The 19,497-nt window shown below is 58.2% G+C and overlaps 1 protein-coding gene across 6 annotated transcripts in view; it reads right to left on the bottom strand.

The window, feature by feature from the left end:
• Positions 1-19,497, bottom strand: part of HSPG2 (heparan sulfate proteoglycan 2) — a 183,809-nt gene that overhangs the window by 28,421 nt on the left and 135,891 nt on the right. For all 6 annotated transcript variants that reach the window (XM_050931128.1, XM_050931126.1, XM_050931127.1 and 3 more), the window contains 19 exons: positions 16,470-16,605; positions 14,911-15,062; positions 14,398-14,536; positions 12,865-13,004; positions 10,878-11,016; positions 9,774-9,925; positions 8,868-9,003; positions 7,820-7,971; positions 7,281-7,407; positions 6,746-6,897; positions 6,207-6,345; positions 5,872-6,023; positions 5,338-5,476; positions 4,324-4,475; positions 3,006-3,144; positions 2,158-2,309; positions 1,633-1,771; positions 1,075-1,218; positions 155-289 (listed from right to left, as the gene is read on the bottom strand). In XM_050931128.1, the coding sequence (XP_050787085.1) occupies positions 155-289; positions 1,075-1,218; positions 1,633-1,771; positions 2,158-2,309; positions 3,006-3,144; positions 4,324-4,475; positions 5,338-5,476; positions 5,872-6,023; positions 6,207-6,345; positions 6,746-6,897; positions 7,281-7,407; positions 7,820-7,971; positions 8,868-9,003; positions 9,774-9,925; positions 10,878-11,016; positions 12,865-13,004; positions 14,398-14,536; positions 14,911-15,062; positions 16,470-16,605 (2,716 nt within the window). The remainder of the gene's footprint in view (positions 1-154; positions 290-1,074; positions 1,219-1,632; positions 1,772-2,157; positions 2,310-3,005; positions 3,145-4,323; positions 4,476-5,337; positions 5,477-5,871; positions 6,024-6,206; positions 6,346-6,745; positions 6,898-7,280; positions 7,408-7,819; positions 7,972-8,867; positions 9,004-9,773; positions 9,926-10,877; positions 11,017-12,864; positions 13,005-14,397; positions 14,537-14,910; positions 15,063-16,469; positions 16,606-19,497) is intronic.

Raw genomic sequence — 19,497 nt, 5'->3', positions numbered from 1 at the left:
GCACCCGGGGCAGGGGGCAGCTGAAGTGGACCGATGTGATACAGTGACAATGCTGGGGTGCCAGCCAGCGGCTCTCGGGGCCAGTCAGTGAGCTAGGAACCCAGGTTGGGTATCCCAACTGCCTGTCCCCACTCCTGTACTCATAGCCTCTCACCTTGCACCATTAAGTTAACCACACTGTTAGCTACTCCGTAGCGGTTGGAGGCCACACAGCGATAGGCTCCCTGGTTGCTGGGGCGAGCCCTGGAGATGGTGATCACTGAGCCATTGGGGCTGATCTTCACATTGTCTGCAGGGGGACAGACACAGGTGAGCAAACAGCTGATCTTGCCCCTGGGGCTGGGAGCTCTTGCTGAAAACCCAGATTCCTAACATCTGAAACACTGACAGCACCCCCTGCTGGGAGAGGCCAGGACTGGAGTAGCTGGGAGCTCCCCCTACCACGCCACGAACACCCAGGCTCCTGCGCTATCCTACTGTGCCTCCTGTTGGCAAAGGCTGGGACTGGAGTAGCTGAGCTTCCCTGAAGCCAGCACTGCTGCCTGGCAGCCCCCCTGTGCCCCAGGCTGTTTGCTCTTACTCTAGCGTGAGCCCAGGGAGCCGGACCCATGGCTAGAGCAGGGGCCTATGTGTCCCTGGCCCAGGGGAAGGGTGGGCTGTTTTCGCTCACAGCCCAGATCTGCAGAGCCTAACAGGCGTCCAGGCCCCATGGCCCCACACAGCAAGGCAGCACGACACAGGCTTTGCAGACGGCTGCTGCAGTGGAGAGGGACAACGCCCACGGCTGCCCAGCATCCTGGCCTGGCGATGGGAGTGCCCCCACAGAAGACTAGGGGCTGTGGGTCGGAGGGAGCAGGGCTAGCGCTCATGAGATCTCGGAGAGAAGTGGAGGCAGAGAGAGGACAACAAGGTGTGGGGCAAGGGACGCTGGTGGAGGGGGGCTATCAGGCCCTGTCTGGCGGGAGGTAGGGGTACTGTACCCAGGGCACTGGGAGGGGACATCAGCAGCAGTGGACCATTGCTCAGTTCCAGGGAAGCCGGCTGGAGCTGGCGTGAGAAGGGGCCGCTCTGTACCTTGCAGATGCTGCTTTGGGGCCATCTTCCAGGTGATATTGATTGGCCGGGCACCACCGTGGATGCGGCACTTGAAGGTGGCATCCTCGCCTTGGCGCACAGCAGTGCTGTGCGGCTCGATGGAGATGATGGGGCTCTGCAGACCTGCCAGGCAGAGAAGGCAAATGGGGTTAGAGCCGTGACACCCAGACCTCAGGGGTTCAGGAGCCAAATTAGCCATTAGCATTACCCCAAAAGCCCCAGTCATGTGAAGCCATCAGTTCATTTCCTAGAGCACTAGAGTCCGACTGAAACAGTCTGATGGGAAATTATCTCGATCTCATTCTCGCAACAAAATGACTAACCGAATATTATTATTTCATCAACTGCAAGTGGTTATAACAGAGTGAGAGCAGCCTGCTTGCTTACTAATGACATCAGCGTTCTAATATGTGCTGCAAAGAGCCACAGGAAACGCCTTCAGCCGCTTGTCTGAGTGTCACTGGTTAGACTATCCCTGGGGATCCCCGAGCCATGGCCCTGGGACCGCCCACCTACCAGCAGGCCAGACAGACTTACGGTAGGAGGAGCTGGTGCCAGAGGGGACGCTCACAGTGATGGAGGCCTCACGGGGGCCGGCACTGGTGCTGACACGGCAGACATATTCTCCTGAGTCGGCTGCAGAGACCTGGACCAGCCGCAGGCGGGAGCCGGAGACCTGGCGGGGAGAACCCAGGAATCGGAGAGAAAGGGCTGAAGAGTTTGTCTGCAGCTAACCCCTGGGAAAGTCTGATCCCACTTCCGACAGCTGCCGTGGGGCCTGAGCCACGGCTACCCCCAGCCCATGGGGTGGCCCAGTCAGCAAGTGCTCCCTCATTCACTGGCAACTGTCTATCGTACCTGGATTCCCCAACCCCAGCTGGCAGCCGGGCCACCGACGGAGCCCTGCTGGGTAGTGAGCCAGGTACATCCCTGGCCACGGCTCTGTGGAGACTGAAGCAGCAGCTCCCTCTGTCCCCCAGGACAAATCAATCCAGGGAAGATCCCCCCACACCCCCCAGGAAAAAGGAAGAAAGTGCCGCAGGACACTGGGCTGCTTCCTACCTGGTGACTGGCCGGCAGGGAGCCCCCCCGCTTGTACCATGTAACTGTGGCTGGCGCCTGGCCCGCGACGAGGCACTGCAGCTCCAGGGTTTGTCCCTCAGCGATGGAGGACGAGGAAGACTCGATCCGGATGGGGGGCGCCATGCCCGAGGCTGGAGGAGCCATGGGAGATGGAGGTTAACGCTTGGGAAGAGGTCCCCTCACGCAGATAGAAACCACCTGCCAAAGCAGCTAGTCCGCCCCTAGCCCCCATGGCCGTAGCAGGAGCCCCTCAGCCCAGTGCTGGCAGCTTTGAAAAGGCCCAGGCAAGGGGCTCCCAGCCCTTCCACGGGAACTGTGCTGCAGCCTTGATCCTGCTGGCAGGTTACGTGTTCGGCTACAGCCCCTCTCAGCAGGAGCTCAGAGTGCTTTGCAGACGAAGGTTCACAACCTCTCGGGGCTGGTCAGGATCATCACCCCCTTCAGCAGGTGGGGAAACTGAGGCAGGAAGAGGGGAAGGCCATTGCCATGCAGCTAATCTATGGCAGAGGCAGGATTTGAACCCAGGACAGCCTGGCTCCTAGTACTCCAAGAGTCAGACACTGCTGCTTGTGGGCAGGGAGCTGTGCGGGAGTTGGCCTGGGAGCAGATCACCCATCTCCCATCTCAGGCACCAGCCCTAAGTTAGGGCATGTCCAGTCCTGGCTCCCCGAAGCCCACCTACCTGTAGAGAGGCTGGCGGGATTTGGTGCTAGAGGACTGGCTACCTGCCAGAGAGGCCATGGCCCCCTGGGGCAGCGACAGCAGGCTCACAGCCCTTCCTCTCCTGGGCCACAGGCAGCAGCTCAGCGCAGGCTGGGCAGACTTACAGTAAGATGGGCCGGTGCTGTCCTCGATGGTGATGACAAGAGCTGCCTCCTGGGTGATGGCGCCTGTGCTGACGCGGCAGACGTACTCGCCCGAGTCGGCCGCCGAGACCTGGGGGATGCGCAGGCGGGAGCCGGAGACCTGGCAGAGAGAGGGTCCGTGACAGACCAGGACAAACATAGATTCCAAGGCCATTGTGATCACTTAGCCAGTCCCCCTGAGTAGCCCAGGCCACGAGACTTGCCCCGAATAAATCCTAGAGCAGAGCTTCTAGAGACATCCCATCTTGCTTTACAAATGGCCAGTGCTGGAGAATCCACCCTGGTCAATTGTTCTAGTGGTTAATTGCTCTCGCTGTCCACCTTCAGCTCCCCACCTCGGATCATGTCAGGCCTCCCGCTGCTAGTCTGAAGAGCCCGTTATTAAATGCTTGTTCTCCGTGTAAATACCCACAGACTGGGATCGAGTCACCCCTCAACCTTCTCCTTGTTAAGCAAAATAAAATGAGCTTCTTGAATCTATCACTATAAACTGTGTTTTCGAACCCGTTAATCCTTCTCGGGCTCTTCTCTGAACCCTGCCACATCCTTCTAGAACTGTGGGCACCGGAACCGAACCCTGGATGCCAGCAGGGCTCACACCAGTGCCAAGCACAGAGGTAAAATAACCTCTTGACTCCTACTCGAGATTCCCCTGGTCATGCATCCCAGGATTGCTTCAGCTCTTTTGGCCACAGCGTGGCAGTGGGAGCTCACGTTCAGCTGATTATCCACCATGGTCCCCAAATCTTTTCAAAGTCCCTGCTCCCCAGGATAGAGTCCCCCCATCCTGTAAGTGTGGCCAGCATTCATTGTTCCTAGATGAATACATTTACACCGAACCGTATTAACATGCATGTTGTTTGCTTGCGCCCAGTTTACCAAGCGATCCAGACTGCTCTGTGTCAGTGACCTGGCCTCTTCTTATTTCCCACTCCTCCGATATTTGTGTCAGCTGCAAACAAGTAGCAGCCTGGCCTGATTCCCAGAGTCTGCAGCCACAGTCAGTCCCGAGGCCCCCTGCTCCCAGGGTGGGGCACGGTAGTAGGAAGAGCTGGCATCTGCTGCCATTGCTGCTTCCCTAAGCATCCCACTGCTGCTTTGATTCCCTCGGCCAGAGCGACTCAGTCACCTGTCTCCTCGCTTCTGGCAAAGCCCAGAAGCCCATCTCCCTGCCTGGGGCAGCTCCTCTGTCTGGGAGCCCCCAGACACAGCCCTCCCAGGAGCAGGGCCCAAGGAAACCAACCTGGAGCTCAGCCCAGCCCCCTGCTTGCTGCTGTACCTGGTGACTGGCTGGCAGGGAGCCCCCCCGCTTGTACCACATGACTCTGGGCTGTGCCTGGCCCGCGACGAGGCAGTTCAGGTCCAAGGTCTGTCCCTCGGCGATGGAGGATGAGGAAGACTCAATCTGGACAGGGGGTGCCATGCCTGAGGCTGGAAGAGCCGAGAGGGAGGGTTACGCCGGGTGCAACATCACATCATAGTGCCAAGGCAGCATCGTCCATCTCCCCAGGCAGGGGCCAAGCCATGGCAGGAAGGTTCCCAGGGCAACACCCAGCTCCAAAGGACCGTATGCTAGGTCCCTCAGGTGATGGGACCCCCGCCATGCAGCCAGCGTGCCCTTGTTCTTTCCTTGGTCCTATCGCCCCCGGGTCCCCTCTTTGTGCAGTCCCAAGCAAGCCTTCCCCAGCACTCAGAGCCCCGGGGAGCATCCCTCATGGACCCTGCCCCACATGGCTAATCCAGCACTGGGGCAGGGTCTGTGCCCTCCCACAATGCACTGGGGTTAGCCAAAGTGGATTCCAATCCCTGCCCTAGGATTATAGTGCCCACCTGGGCCCATCCCTCAGCCCACAGTGACCACCTCACCACACCGAGGGTCTCCGATCCCTGTGGGCTTCTGGCCTGGGTACCCCCATAGAATCATAGACTATTAGGGTTAGAAGGGACCTCAAAAGATCATCTAGTCCAACCTCCTGCTCAAAGCAGGACCAATCCCCAAATGGCCCCCTCAAGGATTGAACTCACAACCCGGGGTTCAGCAGGCCAATGCTCAAACCACTGAGCTACCTCTCCCTCACGTGAAGCCCCTGCTACGCCTGGAGTCAGGCCAGGGCCCTGAGCCAATCTCAACAGACATCTCCATGGAGATGGGCAGGATACAGTCTGGGAGGGGGTACTAGGCCGCCACGGGTCTCTAGCACTGGGTCCATGCCCCTTGCCTATGTGGGCCCCGGCATTGAATCCCATTCCCATTGGCCCCTCCACATGCGGGCCCCACCCCGCCCAGACGTACGGTACAAGAAGCCAGCACTGTGGGGGATGGTGACGATGACGGAGGCCTCCAGGGGGCCAGCACCATTGCTGACATGGCAGATGTATTCGCCCGAGTCGGCAGCTGAGACCTGGGGGATGCGCAGGCGGGAGCCGGAGACCTGATGAGGAGAGAGGGCAGAGGCCATGGGGCATTGAGGAGAGCTGCGCTCAGCAGACAGGGGCCCATGGGGAGCTGGGCTCCTTGGGAAAGCCAGCCCTGCCTGTGGGACAAGCCCTTACAAGGCTGGCATGGACTGTCTCCGACCCCCATCGTCTCCCAGCCCCCATGCAGCCCTTGTACCTCCTCCTGGGTAGGACTGGAGACACCATGGACTTTTTCAGGCATTTGGATTCCAAAGCATTTGCTGCCTATTGTGAGTTTCATTGTCCAAGGATATCAACCTTCTCCCCATCGCCGCTCCAGCCAGGAATCCCATGGGTCTGCTGCTCATAGGAGCATGGGGGAATTTATGGGCCATGGCCATCAATTCCCAGCCACCACGAGCCCCTGTACCTGGCTACTGGCTGGCAGGGAGCCCTCCCGCCTGTACCATGTGATTCTGGGCTGTGCCTGCCCTGCGACCATGCAGTTCAGGTCCAAGGTCTGTCCCTCGGCAATGGACGCGGAAGAGGTCTCGATCCTCACCGGAGGGGTGACGCCCAGAGCTGGAAGGGGAGCAGAGGCTCAGCACAGAAAGCTCAGAGATGGCGAAGGACTCATTGTGCCCTGCCAAGCTTTGATCACCCGGCAGGGCGCACAAGGCTACAGCCCAGGCTGGGACATGAGCCAGCTCCCTCCTGCTTCCCGGCCCAACCCAGTGCCTGCAGCCCAGCCCAGGCCAGACTCACAGTAGGAAGAGCCGGCACCACCCTGGATAGTGACGATGAGCGAGGTCTCCTGGGTGATGGCGCCGGTGCTGACGCGGCAGATGTACTCGCCCGAGTCGGCCGCCGAGACCTGGGGGATGCGCAGGCGGGAGCCAGAGACCTGGCGGGCAGTGAATGACATGGAGAAAGGGTCCGTGAGAAGAGGGAGCGCATGGGGAGCTGGCGAGGCCAGTGATTCCTCCACTCCCTTACCCCCCCTTTGGCCTCAGGCAATCCCTCCCCAGGCTCTCCGCTGTGAGGTGGGGCTGGCTGTTCCTGCTGGGTCTCCTGAGCAGGACTGCTCAGCCCTGCTCCCTTGAGCTCTCCTGGCCCAGGGGGTCCCTCCTCCTCTCACTGTATCTCCGCTCCCCGAGACACTGGAGCCAAGCCCTGCTGCCTGGTTGGGAGGAGACAGTATCTCAAGAAACCCCGGGATGAGACCCCCTCCTGGGAGGGCAAAGGAAGTCCAAGGCCCAGGAAACGCCCTCTGGAAACACTGCCAGGACCCCCATGTCTCCTACCTGGTGGCTGGCTGGCAGGGAGCCCCCCCGCTTGTGCCATGTGACTCTGGGCTGCACCTGGCCTGCGACGAGGCAGTTCAGGTCCAAGGTCTGTCCCTCAGCAACAGAGGACGAGGAAGATTCGATCCTCACTGGTGGGATGACTCCTGAGGCTGGAGGAACCAAGGGCAGAGGGTTGGAGCTGTGGGATCCGGCTCCCTCCCATGGAGAAGAGATGGAGCAGAGCTGTGGGGGCAGATCTCCCAGGGCTGGGGCAGGATCAGCACCAACAGGGAACTCCTGAATGCCCTGTCTGGTCTAGTTCAGGGCTCCAGCTGCTTCCCCAGGGGCTTGTCTCACAACCCACAGACCTCGTCCTTTGGGAGCTCAGAGCCACCCCATCAATTCCAGTCACCCCGTTGGGGGGCTGAGATCTCCCCGTGGATGGCAGCACTTGCGGGTGGTCAGGGTTGCCCACTAGAGGTGCATCCCCGGAGGGCACCGAGCTTCCTTCGCCCTGGGGAAGAGGAGAGCACGGTGGCCACACACAACTCACGATAGGAGATCCTGCTGCTCTGCTGGATGGTGACGAGGACAGAGGCCTCCTTGGTGCCAGCGCGGCAGACATACTCGCCCGAGTCAGCCGCCGAGACCTGGACCAGCCGCAGGTGTGAGCCGGAGAGCTAGGGGGCGGGTCACGGAGAGCCCGGAGTCAGAGAGGGAAAGGCAGGTCGCTGTCCTCTGACCCCTACATCACACAGCACGGGGCTGCCTGCCTGGCCTCCACCAGGCTCAGGCTTGTGCGTGCTGCTCCCAGATCCCCTGCTGGTCAGCTGGCAGAGCAGGACTCACCCTCCTATCCACGTCTGCTCCCAGCCCCCAACTCCCCTGCCGCCAGGGATGAGAACGCCGCTCCAGGCTCTGCCCTTTCGACTAGGGGTCCTGACACTGCACTGGGACCCCCGTGGAGCCAGCCCACAGCAGGACAGAGCACAGCTCATTCCCAGAGCTGCCATTTTCACCCAATAGCCACATCCTTCGGACCCAGGGGAACCTGGACAGAACCTCTCCGCTAGCCCAGATTCGCTCTCCTACCTGGTGGTCCGCCGGCAGAGAGCCCCCCCGCTTGTACCACGTGACTGTAGCTGGTGTCTGGCCCGTGACGAGGCACTTCAGGTCCAGGGTCTGTCCCTCGGTGACCGAGGATGACGACTGCTCTATCCAAATTGGGGGGCGCATGCCCGAGGCTGGAAGAGCCAAGAGAAGAGTGTGGGCACAGCTGACAGCAAATTCTAAGGGCATGTCATACCCCTACGGCAAGTGGAGATGGAAATGACTCCGGGGTCCCACGGTCCCAGCCCACCCCAGTTGTAAACAGCCCAGTGATGGGGCTTCCCCCGGTAGGAAATGTTCCCAGAGCTGAACCTCTCCTCTCTCCCTCTGAAATCTAAAGGGGACGGCCCCCAATCTGATCCCTGCAGGATGCCCCTGTACTGTACAAGCAGGCCGCAGCCCAGGGAAATGGATTCCCCACATGTAGACCTTCAGGCATGTGCATGTACAGGGGAGGCTGCCTCTAAAGCCCACTCTCCCAAGGCCAGTGCCCATGGGACAGGCTACGCTGGGGAAACCGGAGCAGAGTCTGCAACGTGCCCCCATTCCCCCTTTAAATAGGGTCTCTGGTGGCACCTGATCCTCTCTCTGTCCTGAGCAAAGTGCCTGCTCAACACCCCAGTATGCTCTATGGGGAGGGCAGACCACAGTGGGGGACAGGGCTCTTCTCCACAAAGGAGCCTCAGCAACCATCACCCCACCGGCCTTCAGCAGTGAGGGATGCGCTCATCATCATAACCGTTTATAGCAGGAGCTAGCCAAGGCCCCAGCTGAGATCAGGGCCCATTGTGCTGGGCGCTGCACAGACACAGAGTGAGAGACAGGCCCTGCCCTGAAGAGCTAAACAGAAAAAGGGAGGGGAAACTGAGGCACAGAGAAATTTAGCAGGTCAGTAGCAGAGGGAGCATAGAACCCAGATCCTCAGTCCAGTGCTCTGTCCACTAGGCCAGGCTGCCTGCCACGGATGTACGGAGCCACCCTTTGTGGGACACTGGAAGACCGGCCGTCGCTGTCTGTTGCCTGGACTCACAGTAGGAAGACCCGGTGCTGCTGATGGTGACAATGACGGAGGCTTCTTGGACCATGGTGCCAGTGCTGACACGGCAGACGTACTCGCCGGCGTCGGCTGCCAAGACTTGGGGGATGCGCAGGTAGGAGCCGGAGACCTGGCGGGCAAGGAGCCGGGAGCGCGAGAGACAAACCCCACATCTGACATCAGAGCTCTGATAACATCTCCTCAGGGCAGGGGGGGGCCATCCTCCCCCTACAAGGGCCTATTGCACCAGGGCTGCCACGATCCCAGCCAGTTAGCCAGGGCTCTGCCGGTCTCCATTCCTAGGAGAGCAACATGAGTCCCATTGCCCTCCCGCCCTGGGAGCAGCAGTGCACTGTGGGTAGCGCAGGCAGGGTGATCGGAGCTATGTATGTGACTGAGTGAGAGTTTTTCATAGTATTTTGTATAAGAACATAAGAACGGCCACACTGAGTCAGATCAAAGGTCCATCTAGCCCAGAAACCTGTCTGGCGACAGTGGCCAGTGCCAGGTGCCCCAGAGGGAATGAACAGAACAGGGAATCATCAAGTGATCCATCCCGTCTAGTGTGTGGGCCTCAGTGACTGCGTGTGACCCTACAGGGGCTGACATGTTGAAGGGGGCCACCCCAGGGACTGTTCCCGAGTCATGTGAGAGCACCAGCCTGTGGACCCGTGACAGGTTGTTCCCACACCACTCCAGCACTGGGCTAAGGCAGACTTGGGCAGTTTCCCCATGGAGCTGCCAAGTACTAACCAGGGTACCAAGGTGAGAAACCAGATAACTCTGGAGGGAGATGGACCTCCTTCAGAGATGGGCCCATCTGCAGCAAACAACCCCTCCAGACCCACTCTCCCTGGCCCCAAGGAACCCCCAATCACGTCTGGCATGTGTATCTCCTACCTGGTGACTGGCTGGCAGGGAGCCTCCCCGCTTGTACCACGTGATTGTGGCTGGCGCCTGGCCCGTGACGAGGCACTGCAGGTCCAGGGTCTGTCCCTCAGAGATGGAGGATGAGGAAGACTCGATGCGGACAGGGGGTTCGATGCCCGAGGCTGGAGGAACCAGGGGGATGGGGGGTTAGAGATGGGGGAGAGGTCCCCTCGCATAGCAGAGGAATTGAGAGATAGAAACAGCCTGCCAAAGAGGCTAGTCCACCCCTAGACCCCGCTGCCGGAGCAGGAGCTCTGTCAGCAGAGCCTGAAGAGCTGAGTGTCTGGCTTTCAGGAGAGACCAAGGCGGCTGACAGTCTGCGCCTCCTGCTTGGCACGTGGGAGCTTTGTGCTCTGAGGTTCTGACCTCACGGTCAGTAGCTTCTGCTCCCAGGCACTGGGCCGTGAAGCTCCTTCCAGCTGCAAATGTCGAAGGACAGGGAAAATGGGGGGAACTTGAGGCAGATTCCCCAGAGAGAGGAAGTAACTTGCTTCAGTCACGCAGCAAGCTAGGGCAGAGGTGAGGCTAGAACCCAGGTCTCCTGAGCCCCCTCCATGCCCAGGCCATGCAGCCTCTCCCTCCAGCAGCACAAACGAGCCTCCCTTTCCCTCTGGGGAGCGAAGGGAGATCAGCACTGCAGCTCACTTGCTCCTCAGCCTCTGCTGAGCTGCCGCCCTAGGGGCAGGGGTGCCAGTCAGGATGGCGGTCTCCATGATCTGGGCACCTCCCTACTAGATGCTGGCTGAAGCCCCCCTGGCCCAGTGGTGGTTGGCCTGTTTCATGGCCACAGCCAGCCCTGAAGGAGCTTCCTTCCGCTCCTCACTGCTCTTCTCATCTCCTGGGAAACAAGAGATGCCCTGGCCTAACCCTCCTCCCTCCCACAGCGCTGCCCCAAAGGGCTCCCTGCAGGACCTCCTCAGCCCTGCTCTCTCCCGCCCCATGCATTCCAGCTGGGCCCAGCTGCCAGCAAGGCGGAGGAGCAGCTGCCCTGAACCCTAAGGCCTGAGGTCACGCCTGAGCCAAGGTTTCCAGGCCAGCCCAGGCTGCACCGTGCCAGTCACTGCCTTCACTTACAGTAGGGTGAGCCAGTGGCGCGGTAGATGGTGACGATGATGGAGGCCTCCTGGATACCAGCACTGGTGCTGACGCGGCAGACGTACTCACCCGAGTCGGCCACCGAGACCCGGACCAGCCGCAGGTGGGAGCCGGAGACCTGGCGGGGAACGGGCAGGAAAGCAATGGGGCTTTGTGAGAGGAGAGAATGGAACTGGCAGGTGGAATGGAGACGCTGGGGGAGCTAACGCCACGTCTGCATCCCTTAGCCAAAGCAGCCTCCCCCAGCGTGTGGGGCAAAGGACTAGCCGGGTTGGGGGCGTGGCCCCACCTCGCAGTGGTTCTCCAGAGTTCAGCTAAAAGAGTCAGTCTCTTGCTGTGAAGGTTGCACAGAAAATTGTGAAACCATGACCTGAGTGTCACCAAGGCAGGGTCAGCCTGAGTCTGCAGGGAGCCTGAGCCGCTTCAGAGGCCAGGCTGAGCTGCCCCATTAGCTCCAGGACAGCATGGCGATCTGGGCCGGCCTTTCCCAGGGCGTGTCACCCTCTACCCACACATGGCCAGGGAGTGGGGCTGTGGGTGCCAATGGGGCACTAGGGAAGGGCTGCCCAGGGACACAGGTGTGACACTGCACCTCATATTCTTCACAGGGATATTATATGATTATGGAATAATTGTGATGTCTTTTATGCAAGGTAAGTCATGTGAGATATCATTGGAAAGGTCATGATTTCCTGAATATGATTATCCTATTTGTATGCATGTATCAATTTTGTGTCTAAAGTTAGGAATATTGACTGTGCATCTGTGTTTACACCTGGGGAATGCCCACTAGACAAGATGCTTTCATTCTGAAAAGCTCGGTAGGTAAGGGCCATTACAGAAAACAAGAGGCCTTAGAAGAAGCTTATTTCCCACCTGGGGAGCCTTGCTGAGGAGGCTGCAGGCAGCCTCTGAGAAATGGCTGCTGTGACACTACAGGGACATGTGACCAGGTCACCTGATGCTGGACTCCATCTTGGGACATCAGTATTTTTCCACTGACTTGCATAGGAACCAAGCTTTGAAACAATGGGGTCCCGCCCTATGCAAAAGCTATAAAAGGCAGGGGAGTGACATCATCATGGTTCTTCACAGAATCCCCACCCAAAGAGACTCCTGGAAACAGCTGAGGAAGTGCTGGACCCAAGCTAAAGGGACTGGAACCCCTGGGGATTCCAAGCTGTAAATTAGCGCTGTTTGCCCCTTAGGAATCTGCAGCTGCTTGTATCATCACTTGGATGAGGATCTGCTGTTCAGATCCAATCTCGTTAGTATATTAAGCTTAGTTTGCAGTTTTTGTTTATTTGCTAGGTAATCTGCTTTGATCTGTTTGCTATCCCTTTAACATCTATCTTTTTGTAGTTAATAAACTCGGTTTTGCTTTGTTTAAAACCAGTGTGTGGGATTCATAACTCGGGGCAGAAAGCTGTTGTATATTCCTCTCCACAGCGCGGGAGGGGGGGAATTTCATGAGCTTACCCTGCACTGTGCAGCACACGACAGTCTCATTTTGGGCTGACGCTCTAGAGGGGTGTGTGCCTAAGTAGCTGGGAGATTCCCTAGTTGGACTCTTCCCATCTGCATGTAACTGCTGTATATGGGCTGGGAACCTTGTCACAGCAGTACAGTATAAAGGGAGCTTGGGCTGGGGGGCTCAGTGGTACCCAGTTCGAGCTGGCACCCCGGGGGGAACCCGTCACAATGGTAACCTCCCCCTCTATGATGCCACACCTCTTGGGGCAGGGCTCTGAAGAGACAATCCCAGAAGCATGAGGAGCAAGGTATTGTGGGTAAGCTGGACAATGGTGCGGGGTGCCAGGTGCTACATTACTGGGAGGCAGCGCTGTGGACTTACTAGTTCCCCAAGGAATCCCCAAGCAGCCACTGCTGAGTCCTGGGCATTCCAGCCCAGCTCCGCACGAGCTAGCACAGGCCCCAGCCCCCATAGTCCCACCTGGCCCCCTACCTGGTGGCCTTCCGGCAGGGAGCCCCCCCGCTTGTACCACATGACTGTGGCTGGCGACTGGCCTGTGACGAGGCACTTCAGGTCCAAGGACTGTCCCTCAGTGACGGCGGAAGAGGAGGACTCAATGTGGATGGGGGGGGCTGGAAGAACAGAGAGGGAGGGGTAGAGCCAAGAACACATCACCAAAAGCCAGGCTGGAGCAGTGCTGGCTGGAGGAGTGGTAAGAGCCCTCAAGTGATTTATAAAGCAATGGAAATGACCTGCCCGGCCCGCAGCCCCACAGGGTCAGAGCGCGGCTCTCCCAGGACTGGCAAGGCAGCTGTACAGACCACAGGGCAACACCAAGGGGAGAGAAGGCAGCCCACAGCTCGCCCTTCGCCCTCCAATGCAGATCCATTGTGGGCGTCTCCTGCTCCCAGAGATCAGCAGAAAATTACAAACACACCCCCCCGTCTCCCCACCCACAACAGCAACCCCTGTGCTGCCTGATCGTGCCACTGCCAGACTGGTTCCCCTGGAGAAAGCACCCAGGGCAACTGTCTCTGAGAGCCGATCCCTGTGGCACACTCCCAGCAGCCTGCACCCACCAGCACAGACTCCTCCACTCACCTGTGGAAGGGGAATGGTGACCCTCAAACCTGCCCTGTGCAGGGGGCAGGGTGTGGAGGGCAGGAACTGCAAGGGGCAAGGCAGGGTCTGGAAAGCACGTCCCTGGGGACGCAGCGGGTGAGAGCCATCCCTTACCCAGTGGATGCCAGTGCATTGTCCACAGGGACCCCTGGTACTAGGGGAGCAAGCTGTGATGAACTAGGAATGTTCTTAAGGTTTTCTCTGAATACTGTGTTGGTGCCTCAGTGTCCCCATGGCAGTTCTTAAGTATCTGGCAGAGCAAAGGGCCAGTGCACCTAAATGCCTGGCACTCTGTCTCCTAGCAACTGATGGCCTGGGCCCCTCCCCTGCAAAGGTGCCAACTGAAGGTGTTGGAGACAAAGGGATCAGGTGACCTCCTGGCCTGGGAAAGGAACAGAGCAGAGGAGGAGGGGCTGGGGGGGGGGTTGTTAGTCTGGAGCTGGCTGGCGTCGAGGAGTGAAGTGCAGACATGGGGGGTCTGGCTCACTGCCCCCCAGACTGGACCCGGCCGAGGGGTCCGGTTCTCTGTACCTACAAGCTCTGTTTTAGACCCTGTTCCTGTCATCGAATAAACCTCTGTGTTACTGGCTGGCTGAGAGTCACGTCTGACTGCGAAGTGGGGGTGCAGGACCCTGTGGCTTCCCCAGGACCCCGCTGGGGCAGGCTCGCTGTGGGAAGTGCACGGAGGGGCAGAGGATGCTGAATGCTCCAAGGTCAGACCCAGGAGGTGAAGCCGTGGGAGCTTCTTGCCCTGCAGACAGCCTGCTCCGAGGGAGAGGAGGCTCCCCAAAGTCCTGCCTGGCCTTGTGGGGAGCAGTTCCAGAGCATCGCCCGGTGACTTCGTGACACAAGCGCAAGGAGCTCCTGCCCCCAGGCCAGCCAGCTCACACAGTTCAGACTTACCGTGTGGGGAGCTGGCGCTGTGCTGCACAGTAACTGGGATGGAGGCCTCACGGGAGCTGGCGCCAATGCTCACGCGGCAGACGTACTCACCCGAGTCGGCCGCCGAGACCTGAGAGATGCGTAGGTGGGAGCCGGAGACCTGGCAGGGAGATGGGTGGGAGAGAGGGAATTCAAGGGGGAAGAGAAGAAAACAGCCCTGAGCTTAACCCTCAGCCCCACTGTGTCTCCTGCCCAGCCCCCTTGGACATCCCAGCGACTCGCTGGGCCTCAGCCTGAGAACTACTGGCCTCTCATTTCTGCATCCTCCAGTCTCCCTGTTCTCAGAGACTGACACAGCTGCCCGCCTGACCTGAGATAAGGAAAAGCCTCCTTGGGATCCATGAGCATCTGTACCAGGACCCGAGGGAGTCCATACAGGGGCTCTGCAGTGCCACAGGCTGCCTCCCCAGCTGGCGTGAACTGGTGCAGCTCCACAGCTGTCCATGGAGTCACACTGATTTCCTACAGCTGTACCTGGTGTCTGGCTGGCAGAGAGCCCCCTCTCTTGTACCACGTGACTGTGGCTGGCGCCTGGCCCGTGACGAGGCATTTCAGATCCAGGGTCTGTCCTTCAGCAATGGAAGATGACAAGGCCTCGATCCGGATGGGAGGCACCACGCCCGAGGCTGGAAGAGACAGAACAGGGTAAATCAGCTTAGCACGGATCAATGGCTGAGTTCATTTAAAGCCAGGCAGCTTGTCACGCAACGCAGCCCACACATCCTCATGCCCAGCTACTGCAGCCTAGCCTGGAATTATTCCTCGTTAGTGTTATCTGCAGGTGCCCAGTCAGGGACAGGCCCCTGCATGCCGGTGCCACACAGCCACAGAGCAGAAAGGTGGCCCTGGCAGTTGAAATGCATTAGCAATGGCTCATTTTCCTGCACTCCTGGAGAGGGCTGGCTGTGCTAGGGTCCTGTAGGCCAACTGCTGGAGATGCTTGGCCTTTTCCGGCTGATCTCATCTATTTACTCACCCAGGCTGACCTCCCACTTGGTCACTTATTTCAAATGCCACAGTGCCCTGGTGGCAGCACCAGGAACCTCCGTGGTGAAGAGGCTGAGTAGGGGGATGATGGCAGCCCAAGCTGGGAGCCAAGCTCTGTGATCAGTGCTGGGCCAGGCCCCAGCACCCCTTCCCCTGGCATGCTGCCAGCTCCATGTGGGCCTGCTCAAACCCACGCCCTTTCACACAAGCATCTGTGCCATGGGGTTTTACTAGCACAAGCTCAAACATCCACCCAGCCACTCGCAGGGGGGAGACTGAGCTGGGTTCCTTCAAGCATTTGCCCCCAGAGCTCAGTCATGCAGCCTCAGTCCCACCAACTGGGAGCAGAGGGACACCACCACATGATCTATCAGGCCCAGCACGACTGCTCCAAGTACTCGCCAGTCTCACTTCTTACCCTGCCAGCAACATGCTGTGCTCAGCAGCCCGAGTGACTCCAGCCTCCACCAGCTGCCACACCAAAGCCAAGCTGGGCTACTGGGACAATGCTCCTGAATGGGTCCCCGCAGGGACTGAGCGGGGGGTCTTGGGACAGCACAGCCAGCCAATCAACTGCTTGAGCTAATAACCCAGCTCCGGCAGCCTGCGGGGGAATAGTGCACTTGGAAAGCTCTTCACTGGTCTGGCTACTCAGGGCTACATGCCTGGGGTCCACTCTCCATATGCTGAGCACAGGCTGGTTGCAGGATCAGTGCAGAGCCCTTTCTTGGGGGCAGACCCCGCAGCTGCTTCCTCTTCCTCTTAGCCCAGGCTAAGGGAGCAGATTTTCTGTGGGAGCCTCTCGTTAAAGTCCTGGCAGCACCAACAGCTGGAGAGAAGCTGCTGGAGCTGAAAGGCAGAGGCCTTGCCCCCCTCCCTGAGCCCTGCCCTGGGCACTGGGGAGGGACACACACCCCAGCTGGATGGCACATGGGTGATGCCCAATGCTGCGCTGCACAGCATGTGGCAGGGCAGCCCTGCAGGTGGCCCAGTTGGCCGGCACATCCCTAGTGGTTAGCAGTGAAAGCCCGTCCTTGGGCCCTTACCTCGTAGCACCACCACCTCGATCCTGGCACTGCCGACACCAGCTGGGCTGGTCCCGATGCACAGGTAGACCCCACTGTCAGCGGCCGTGATGGAGGGGATCACCAGAGTGGCGATGTCGGTGCGCTCCGAGCGGGACTGCAAACACAGCAAGGGAGCAGTCAGGGCTGGGGTCCCAGAGGCACACGTTGGACACAAGCTCCAAGTATGCAGTAAGAGGTGAGGGCACCTGGGACCCCATCCTCATTGTGCGGGGTCAGCAGCAGGCCCCGCTGAGGAGACCGCTGATCAGTGCCCAGCTGAGTGGGAAAGGGGCTGCTGGGTAGCCAGCTTGGTTACTGGCGGTTTATCTGGGTGGTACAGGGCCTGTGGGGGAGCTGGGCTGCTGGGGGGGTTGCATTCTGTCCCTCAAAGTAGCACCCTGGAACCCCCATATTAACCCGTCATATAATTATGATCTATTTCATACAAGCATGCTGTGATGGTTCACTCCATATTCTTTATGAAAACATGCTTATGATATGACTATGACAAAACCGAGATATACTTTATGCAAGATGGCTCATGTGAGATATCATTGGAAAGGTTCTGATTTACTGAATGCGATTATCCAATTTGTATGCCTGCATCATTTCTGTATCTGCAGTTAGGGATATTGACTACGTATCTCTATTTCAGTTATTCTACTTTTGGTGACGCCCACTGCCAACACTTCAGGTACAACAAGGGAAAAGCCAGACAGGGCAAATGGCCCATCGGTGAGGACGGTGAGCTGTGAAAAGCTTGGCCTTCCTGGGTACACGCCATACTGCCACTGATATTACAGGGTCAGGTGGTCTTGTCACCTCATACTAAACATTACCTGGGACTTCTTGTAACTTTCCACTGTGAGGGAAGTGGGGTCAAGTTTGGAAACAAAGGATTCTGGCCTTATGTAAATCCTATCGAAGGGTGGGGAGGAAGGCAAATGGGAGTCCTCCTCTCCATGGCCTGTCTGCCCAAGCAGAGAGAATGAGAAAGCCACCTGAAGGGAAGGCAGCGGGGGAGCCCAGACTGAGACAGGGGTCCAATCTGAAAAGAAATATAACCGCAACTCTGAACCACAGAAACTTCGCAACCTGCCTAAAATAACATTTAGGGTAAGAAATTACATTGTGTAACCTGTTGCTTAAGTCTATTGAGCTTAGCTTGTGTCCTGTGGTTTATTTGCTCAGTAATCTGCTTTCTTCTGTCAGCTATCTTACATTCACGTAAAATTCACCTTTTGCAGTTAATAAACTTATTTCTTGTTTATAATATAACCCAGTTTATGTAATTTCTAACTGGGGGGGAAGGCAAGAAGTTGTGCATCTCTCCCTCCACGTTGAGGAAAGGGGCAAATTTCATAAAACCTTTGGGCTTGTTCCCCTTAAAGGGAGTGGGCACCAGAGTGTTGGGGGAGCCCCTAAGGCTGAATCTTCCCAGAGCCGATCTTGGTCTCTGTGCAGCTGGCCGTGGCCCTGCTTGTGTGCTTGGCTGGAAGAGGCTTGCGAGCCCAGCCCAGCCCAGCCAGCCCAGGTAAAGGGGACCCAGGCTGGCAGGATAAGCTGACTCAGTGGCATAAGGTGACACCCCGAAGGATCCAAACCCAACACATAGGCCATGTAAAATATCATATGAAAGCTCATGATCTGCTGAAACCCACTGTTCTGTCCAAATCTGTATATCGTTAGTGTGTAGGAAGTGATGAGATTTTGCTGTATGGTTGTTACTGAACTATGCTGTAAGTTTGAGAGTCTCTACTGCTAGGTGGTGACCCACTCCCTGAGGAGTGTTATGTGACCATTAATCAGCAGGGGAATTGTAAACAAGGGATTTACAATGCTGTAAGAGAGCTGCACAAGCATCACACAATGGGGGATTGCTCAATTCTGTGACTCAGCAAAGCCCACCACAATGTGTCTAGGCTAGTGTTCTCCAGGCACATGGACTGAGGATATAAAATAGGGGACAGTGGCATCATTCTTTGGCCTTTCTCCTCCCCTACTGTGATGAAGTGGGGGGGTCTTGTTTTTTAAATGGTTTGTTGTTACAGAGGACTGGCGACAGAACTTGGGACCCCAGCCAATGGCCTAGAGAATGGATACCCCAGCGCCTGGTGACCTCCCAAAGCGGGGGACTGAAGCACCGAGGATAGGGCTTGACAGAGCTGGGCTGGAGCCTCCGTCTCAAGGTGGGGAAACTGTATCCTCAAGCCCAACAGCTGAATTCCAGAAGGAGCTTTAGGAGGATCCCTCCTTGGAGAAGCTGAGGGCCTCGCTGGCTACAGCGGTGCAGGAGCACACCATGTCAACATGACGAAACAGAGAAGTTGGTGCTGGCTGTGTATGGGCAGTGGGAGGAGTAGGGAGAGCGTCCCTGAGGCTGGGGCTGACCCCTCACTGGAATCAGACCAGCTAACCCTGCCCAGCAGGCAGAGATCAGTGCAGTGCTGCATTCATACCAGCAGCTGTTCTCCAACCGGCCTGGGCTCACTAACCTGGCTGTCCACTGGGTGGAGACGGGACCCAACCCTCCCATCAGGTGTTTCCCATCCAGGGTCACTGGGAAAACAGCCCAGGGCCTGGAGAGAGAGGTCAGAGACATGCTGGCTTTAGGGGTGATCCAGCCGTCCACCAGCCCCTGGGCCTCACCCGTGGTGCTGGTCCCCAAGGATGGGTCAATTCAGTTCTGCGTGGACTATCGGAAGCTCAGGGCCATCACCGTGCCCGATTCCAACCCCATGCCTGGGACCAATGAGATCCTAGACAAGTTGGGGGTACCTGACTACCAAAGGCTACTGGCAGGTGCCTTTCGACCCAGAGGCCAGGGCGAAGTCTGCTTTCATCACCCCAATAGGGCTCTTCGAGTTCCTGGTCCTGCCTTTTGGTCTCAAGGGGGCACCTTCCAGTGCCTGGTAGATCAGTTGCTAAGGGGGATGGAGGACTTTGCTCTAGCATATATTGACGATATCTGTGTTTTTAGCCAGACCTGGGAAGACCATGTGTCCCA

This window comes from Gopherus flavomarginatus, chromosome 21 (genome assembly GCF_025201925.1).
Source record: "Gopherus flavomarginatus isolate rGopFla2 chromosome 21, rGopFla2.mat.asm, whole genome shotgun sequence".
NCBI classification, from domain to species: domain Eukaryota; kingdom Metazoa; phylum Chordata; order Testudines; family Testudinidae; genus Gopherus; species Gopherus flavomarginatus.
This window is presented reverse-complemented; position numbering and strand designations above follow the sequence as displayed.